The sequence below is a fragment of the Ranitomeya imitator genome, chromosome 10, assembly GCF_032444005.1.
Source record: "Ranitomeya imitator isolate aRanImi1 chromosome 10, aRanImi1.pri, whole genome shotgun sequence".
NCBI classification, from domain to species: Eukaryota; Metazoa; Chordata; class Amphibia; order Anura; family Dendrobatidae; genus Ranitomeya; species Ranitomeya imitator.
In genome coordinates this window covers 81,785,274-81,793,655 of record NC_091291.1, presented here as the reverse complement: position 1 = coordinate 81,793,655, position 8,382 = coordinate 81,785,274, and the positions used below count along the sequence as shown (strand labels likewise).

At 46.5% G+C, this 8,382-nt stretch overlaps 1 protein-coding gene across 1 annotated transcript in view; it reads left to right on the top strand.

Annotated features, from left to right (window-relative positions):
- Nucleotides 1–886: 886 nt before the first annotated feature.
- The window catches only part of NECTIN1 (nectin cell adhesion molecule 1), a 160,947-nt gene continuing 153,451 nt past the window's right edge, over nt 887–8,382 (top strand). The window contains exon 1 of the mRNA XM_069741744.1: nt 887–1,436. Coding sequence (XP_069597845.1) covers nt 1,331–1,436 — 106 coding nt within the window. The 5' untranslated portion in view covers nt 887–1,330. The remainder of the gene's footprint in view (nt 1,437–8,382) is intronic.

Sequence of the window (8,382 nt, the reverse complement as noted above, 5' to 3'; positions counted from 1 at the left end):
TTTGTGCTCAAAAAACGCATCAAAAACGCACCTGCAGATTCTGCCAGGAGATGCAGATTTAGTGCAGAACTGCAGCAGATTTTTCTGCACTAAATCTGCATCGTGTGCACATACCCTTATACTAATGTTTGATGTTGTGTTTATAAAACAATGTAATTATTTGTAAACAAAACAATTTAGTGACCAAGACTGTACAACTGGTGGAGAAAGGTTGAACTTGATGGACCTAGATCTTTATGAATTCTTTGCAATGTAATTATTTATAAATAGAAGAAAACAATGTAACTAAGTATAAATACAGGGAAGCAATAATGGAACCCATCTTATACAAGAAACCCAGGAGTTAGGAATACTGTAGAAGATGGTAAATTAATATTTGCCATATTTGAAGCTCAGTGTAAACTTTGTGTCTTCTTCATGCCTTCACCATCCACTCCACCTGGGGGAGAGAGGACCCTTTGGAGGCCATGTAACCAGCTAGAGGTCCTCCATCAGATACACCTATGGGCCTTCCTGAGAATCCTGCACATCAGGAAGAGATTCCGAATTTCAGGTCTGGATCTGCACAAAGAAGACAAGTCTGAACGCAACAAGCATTTCAGGGACTGTTCACTTCCAGGGCTGTGTGGGGAGGGGAGCGTTTAACCCTGTAGCCTCCTGCACAAGGTTCCTCCAGAAGTCCATGGTGCCTCATCTAAGGTGGCTCCCAGCAGAGGAGGCATGGAAACCCTCAGCAATAGTGACACAAAGCCCACTGCCAGAGGGATGGGCGACAGTGGGTGCCTTTCCTACATGGACAGTAAAATAAAGTGTTAAAGCTGTGAGAGATTGTCTCCCAAGCCCAGCCCTCCTGCTTTCCAATCACTGACATCATACAGAGGGGGAGGGAGAGAGAACTGCCAGAGTCAGTCACACAGGGGAAGGCAGGCAGGCAGGCAGGCAAGCAGGCAGGAGCAGGGACACACAAAGTGTAAAGTGTCCAAGGAAGCTGGCTCTGCACAAGGCACAGGGCTCTGGAGGAGCATCACTGCAGGACCAAGGACCCCACACTCATGGACCCTCACACAGCATGACCAGGAAAAGCTGAAACACATTTGTTAGAGGGAGAAAGCTCTTGGGCAAACTGCTGTGTCTGGTGCACTGTCTCCCTGGGGTGGAGAAGAAGGGGGATGTGTGGCTGCGGTCTGCCTTGTCCCAATAGTTAGCCTAAAAGGAACCAGCACATGCCCAGGGGATTGTGCCATTCTGCACTGCTGGTACATGTCCCTGGAAGAGGATCGCAGGGTGGAGAGTGTCTCTAAGTTGCTCCTGCTTTAGATCCGTGGATTTGATGCTTCTCCAGTGGATTATGGCTCCAGATCGGAAAGGATCCTGCTGCTGTCGCTGCTTGTGGTGGCCCCTGACCATCAGCCTCATAATAGCTTCAGTCTTCCAAGGTGAGACAAACTTTGATTTGCAGTAGAGGTGTAATAATAATGGAGTGCGGGGAGTTGGTCATTTATTGGGATGGGTGAAGGGGACGCACGCCATTAATCATATATAGAATACAATGAATGAATGGAGTCCATCATGGGTGCTGGAGCAGAGGAAAGTCTGGGTGGACTCTTGGGATGTGAGTTCTGCAGGTCTAGAGCCACCTGGGAGTCCAGCTCTGGGTACCAAGGTGGCATCTAGAACACCATGCCCCATAGCTAGAGACGAGACGCATCGTACAAGTCGGGGTATTATCTATCTGGCGAGCAGAGAAGAAAGGATCATCATGTGCCATCTAAAAACGGCGCTGGACTGTAAGACAATGGCTTCATTCTCATATATGGATGGACGACATTGACTAATACTCTACAAGAATGGCATTCTGGTGTCAGTCCTGGTGATGGAGGTGGCTCTGCCATCTCTAGGGACTGGACCTCACACTTGTTGGTGATTTAAGTCCTGATGTCAATTTCAGAAGGCAACAGGTGGACAAGAATAGATGTATTACTGCCAATTTTTCAAGTATGTGACAATGTCCGGGATGAGATCATAATTGCTTTTCCCAAAGTCAGACCTAAATGCTAATCTCCACCACTTGTATGAGACCAGGAGCATGAAGAACCATGCAACTTTCCCAGAACATACACTATACATAGTGCGGAGAGCGTTAGGACCACTGGGTCACTCCGAGGAACGTGCTGCTCTCTGGACTGGAAAATACAACTGGAGGCAAAATGTAAGCTCTTTGTGATCTGACCCTTATTGGGGGAGGGAGGGTACGATAGGCATCTATGCCAGCCAATATGGAGAATGACATGTCCCTCCCTTCATCACAATAACATTAAAATAAGGGATGTGTTGCCAAGGGGGCTGCAGCTCCATGACACGGGGGCAGCAGATAGAATTAATTTTGGCTGGGTGATTGTGCATGAGCTAGTTCTGGGATGCAGAGTGTAGACTCGGCAGATCCCATACAGCCGCCCCACAGCTGTCTGAGCTGCATCCTCCCGAGCTAACTAGTTCCGCCCTGTAAACTTTGTGGCTACAGACTGATTCTTTTTGTCTTTGTTGACTTCATTTTGGCCCAATTCACTGCCAATGTCCATCTTGGTGAATCAATTCGACATCTCGGGTGCTGGTGGTCTGGTTGTAGGACCTTTCGTATGCCGTTCGCCATGGCTGTAAGGACAATTCGAGCGGCAGATGAGGAATCCAAAGAGACCCAGCTGAAAGAAATCATGCAGCAGACAGAGGAGAGGCTCCTGTCATAATGAGATGTGCAAACTTGACTGTTCAGGGAACTGGAAGGAACAGTGACAGACCCCAGACATGGCTTAAAAACCGCCACAGTCGGTGTATCTCAATGGCATCTCGGAAACACAAACTCTGCATTTACTACAATTCGGTCCATCGACTTGTACTTTTCTTTTCAAACCCAATGATAATCATTTCCTATCCAACAACCTATTAATTTCCCCGCTGACATCCATTGGAGTGGACGGGCTGATTCCAGATGGCATGAAATTCCCTGCGTTTCTACAGCAAAATCTAAAGTGGTCATCTGAAAGCCCCCAGCAGACCATTACTGATAGAAATGTCCATTGTCGTTCCTCTGACAATACCAATGTTCTCCTTACACTAGTGTGAATGTAGCTGTAGACGAACACCAGCCCCATGGAAGCACCAATAAAGCAGAGATGGTTGGACGTCTTCATTGACTGTTCTGTATACTACATTGTAGGGAATTTCACTGCTGATAGGAAAGCAATAAAGCCTTATAAATGGATCTCGGGGTCCTCCGTACACGTTCTGTCCATTCTGCAGTGTGTATGCATATAAAAAATATATATATATATAGCCAATGACATGGGAATCAAAGCTGAGATACTCAGATTTTTTTTCCTAGAAATTACTAAATGCAAATCAAGTGGCATTGACTCAGGCCGTAAAGTGACATGGTGACATAATACCATAATCTGTCTATTAAAAGCCATAGTCATGCACAATCCCCCGTCGCACCATTCACCGGATCATACATGAGTGCCGCTGAATCACGGACCCCTCCATGATGACCAGTTCTCTGGAATGACAGACACATTAGGAACAGAGTTTTGCTTCCTAACTGGTAAAAAAAAAAAAAAAAAAGTATATTCTGGTAAGAAAGAGTTAATGATCTATTCAGATGGCTCTTGTTATTAGCATAAATCCTGTTAATGAAATCTTCCCTGATTAGCAGAGTGTATTGGCCAGCGATGCAGTGCCGGCTGCTCATTAGCCCTACAGGTGGTGCGCACAGTAGCAATCATGTAATTATGACATGCACAGGGCATTATTAGGCGGCACAGCGGGGCACAAAGGTCAGGAGAGCTTTCATACAGGGGGTCACTGTAATGGCCAGAGTGACCTCTAGGAGACATGACTGAATGCACATATTACATCCATACATGTTTCACAATGGTCTGAGGCTGCAGCACTCAATAACCCTGTACAGATGTAGCAGAACTGAGTGCGTCACTTAACTAAAATAAGTCGCTAAGTCCCTGCAGTATGGCTGCCCGCACCTTATATGTCATGATATCATGCCAGATTACAAACTTGGCTCTGCTGCATCCTCCGTATGATATTGCAGATCCCGTTTGTTTGGTGCATTCAGACTTGTATAGAGAAATCTCCGCATAGTCATATAAAACGTGTGGGGGGCTTTAACAAGGCCCCATGTGTTACCGGGATGATTGGGGCCAGGATGCACCGCCACCTCTGCAGTTGTCATGACAGACTCCTCCAATCAGTAATGGTTGGTAAACTCCCTCATTTTATTCCCCTGACAAGCTCCACAGCACATCTCTGTCCTCCCTTCTCCCTGCAGAAGACACTGAGGCTCTGTATCTCTACTGCAGGTCTCTGCTGCGACCCAGTGTCTGAGCAGAGGCTGGAAACACAGCGAGGCTCAGTCCAGGAGGTCCATATGGCTGATGGGTGAGGGCAGGGTACGGTGTGCAGAGGACGATGGGCAAAGTATGGTGTGCAGGGTAAGGTGGGCAAGGTGCGGTGTGCAGTGTATAGTGGGCAACGTGTGGTGTGCAGGGAATGATGGGCAAAGTTCGCTGTGCAGGGTACCGTGGGTAAGGTGTGGTGTGCAGGGTATGATGCGCAGGGTATGGTGAGCAAGGTATGGTGAGCAAGGTATGGTGGGCAAGGTATGGTGAGCAAGGTATGGTGGGCAAGGTATGGTGGGCAAGGTGCGGTGGGCAAAGTACGGTGCACTGGGTATGGTGTGCAGGGTACGGTGTGCCATCTCACAAGGATCTCATCTCCTGATGGTTCTACATGATAGGCTCTAGGGGAACTGATCCGTGACTACAGCAGCAGTTGGCATCAATGTGACTGTTTTTCTCGTCCCCCGTTTGGCACATTTGTGCCCGTCTGATGCTTTTGTGACCAGATGTGCAATGTTAGTAAAAGGGGATTACTTTTAGGGTATGCTGTGTGTATCAGATGGGTGAAGGCCATACCGCTGTGGTCTAAGGATGAGCAGATTCTCTCCAATTACCCCCGGAAATTTGGTGAATCAAATGTGCAGTATTCTACTCTGAGGTCCAGTGACGTAGCGTGAAACTTGTGGACCCCATTTCAAATTCTCCCATAAGCCTCCAACAATCACAAGTCTTTTATAGTAAGAGTCTTTTAATATGGGCCAAAGGGACCTTTTGGGCCTCCTTAGTCTCCAAGCCTCCACTTTGCACCAATTATTTCTACTTCCTGCTGGTGTCTCTCCTGGCCTCAGAATATATCCAGTCATCCTCTTTGGTCCTGTGTGGTCACTTCCTCAGATGCCTGGCATCTTTGTAGCTTCCAAGGTCCTGCGACATCATAACAACAACAATGCACGTCATAACTCCTTGTACATGTGGTTGCTTTCTGAAGACGTTATTGTAACTTCAAAATAATAATAATATTTTTATTTATATAGCACCAACATATTCCGCGGCACTTTACAATCGAAATGCATAGAATAGACCACAAATATCATTATTTTACTAACTTCTGGACTGACATCTTTAATCACTCAGAAGCACAGAAATTTTGTCCACAAAAACTCCTTTCTGACATAAATGACTTCTTGTAAGACACCCCACACCTCGTCTTGACGTAGTTCTCAGACATCATGTTGTTGCGGTGCCTGGTCAGTGTCCAATGAGCTTAAGATGCCGGACGTCAGAGTAAGACACCCCAAACCTTGTCCTGACGTAGGTCTCCCACATCATGACGTTGCGATGCCTAGTCAGTGCTCGATGAGCTGAAGATGCCGGACGTCACAGCCAGAGACCTCACACCTCGTCATGACATAGTTCTCTGACATCATGATGTTATAGTGCTTGGTCAGTGCCCGATGAGCTGAAGATGCCGGACGTCAGAGTAAGACACCCCAAACCTTGTCCTGACGTAGGTCTCCCACATCATGACGTTGCGATGCCTGGACAATGTCTGATGAGCTGAAGATGCCGGACGTCAGAGTAAGACACCCCAAACCTCATCCTGACGTAGTTCTCCGACATAATGACGTTATAGTGCCTGGTCAGTGCCCGATGAGCTGAAGATGCCGGACGTCAGAGTAAGACACCCCAAACCTCATCCTGACGTAGGTCTCCCACATCATGACGTTATAGTGCCTGGTCAGTGCCCGATGACCTGAAGATGTTAAATGTCAGAGTAAGACACCCCAAACCTCATCCTGACGTAGTTCTCCGACATAATGACGTTATAGTGCCTGGTCAGTGCCCGATGAGCTGAAGATGCCGGACGTCAGAGTAAGACACCCCAAACCTCATCCTGACGTAGGTCTCCCACATCATGACGTTATAGTGCCTGGTCAATGCCCGATGACCTGAAGATGTTAAATGTCAGAGTAAGACACCCCACTAGACCAAAGGAAAAGAACCAGACTGGAGCAGGGCTGAGTGACAAGACAGGTGAGGGCCAGATGAGTGAAAAAATTTTGTGATCCGCTCCCGGCCTCCTAGTCGGCAAAATAGGCAGCAAGTGGACAATATTTTACTGAATTTCCTCATGCCGAATCAGAAGAATGTTAAATCCAGGCAAATACAATTTTTCATTTTAAATTTGAGGCAAATTCGATAAACCTTAATAATAATATTTTTTTTTATTTATATAGCGCCAACATATTCCGCAGCACTTTACAATTAGAGCTGATTTCCAAATATCTGCCAAAGGCAAATGAAGCCAAACCCCTGCAGGCTTTTTTTCTTTAGAAGTCACATGGCTAGCCTATTTATCAATGCTCGACCATGCTGCCTCCGAAATAAGCATCAAACACAAAGCAGCACAAACTTATCATAGTTCTGACAACCGAAGGGCGCCACAGTAGTCCGACCCCTGACTGGCCATAACGTTGATGCGTTAAATGGAAAAATCCCTGTAACACAAGCAAATTTTTGGATGTCTACTGTCCGGCACGCACATTTTCTAGCTTTTCTTCCTCCTTTTATACTTTTGGGTAAAACCTGCTGGTAAGCAACTAACAGCTATCCCAAATTATTGTATGTGGGGTCAATGGAGGCGGCTCAAGGAACCTTTCCTAGAAGTTTTTCTGGGCTGAGCCCTCCCCTATATTACAGCAATACTCATGGCCGTACGCTCCCTTCTACAGAGCGACATTGATGGACCTCAGCTTCCATTACCAGGCACAGCCCTGACCCCTATTCAGCATGGAGGACGGCTCCCCAGTCATCAAAACCCGAAAAATGTCTTCTAATTTGGAATCAGATGCAATTCTTAGATACAGTTCAGCGTTATTGTAATTAGATGCATGCGGACTAGAAGTCGTGAGCTCAGGCACTAAACTCCATCGATTTCATCAGCGCGGTGGTTTTCGGCACATCAGCAATGTACTGTGAATGGTTCCTGCAACCTCCAGACAAATACATCGGGTCAAGCAATTACTTCTCACATCACTAATTTAGACTGACAAGCGGAGTGCAGCGGGCGAGTATATGGAGCGCAGAGACGATAGGGGGGCTGTAATGCACCTCGGCCCTATTCTATGCAGGTGTGAGGAAGGAAAAAGCCCCCCACAGCCTGCGGAGAGGCAGACACAACAACAGCACATGAGGCGACACACAAATACCGTACAGCGCAGGGCTGACACAAATGCCGGGATTAGACAGATGGAGTCTGGGATGCAGGGCGTCCGTGCTGCGGATTAGCCTGAGGATAACGGCAGTGCCATCATGTACACACCATCATTTTGACTATATCAGATATAGCAGAGCTGAGTGTGCGACTTTAAGGCTAGCTGTGGTTCTATACAGTGAACTCCGCATGCACCAAAGAGTTAAAGGTGTTGTCCTTCTCCGACGACAATCTTTTTTTTTTTTTCATTGCATGTACTTGGGGCTAAAAATCATTTTTGCAATTGGGTTTCATTAAATATTTTGCACCGTTTGGCTTTTACAGGCTTTTTATTTCCTGCACTTTCGACTGTAATGTGGTCATAAATCAAGTGAGAAGAGCTCAGAAAAAGACAGATAATGGTTAGAAACTATTCTAGCTATTCTATTAGTTCTACTGCGTCATCAGAACGATCTCGCTGAGGGATTTGCATTTAACTCGTTCTGCCCCAACAACAGCCAGTGCAACAGGAAGGCCACGGAAGACAAATCGTGCAACATTGTTCATAAAACCCAATTACAAAAATGATTGTTAGATACAAATACATGTATTTAGTGAAGGAAAAATATATGTCTGTGTTGTGTCTCTGGCCTGATATTTGGGTATTGCCTGGTACAGTCCAGACACACGTCTGTGGCTCGGATTCAGTGCATGACGACTCTCTTGTATATTTGGTATTAAGCATCTTTTCTTTATAAGCGAGTTTAGCAGTGAAATATT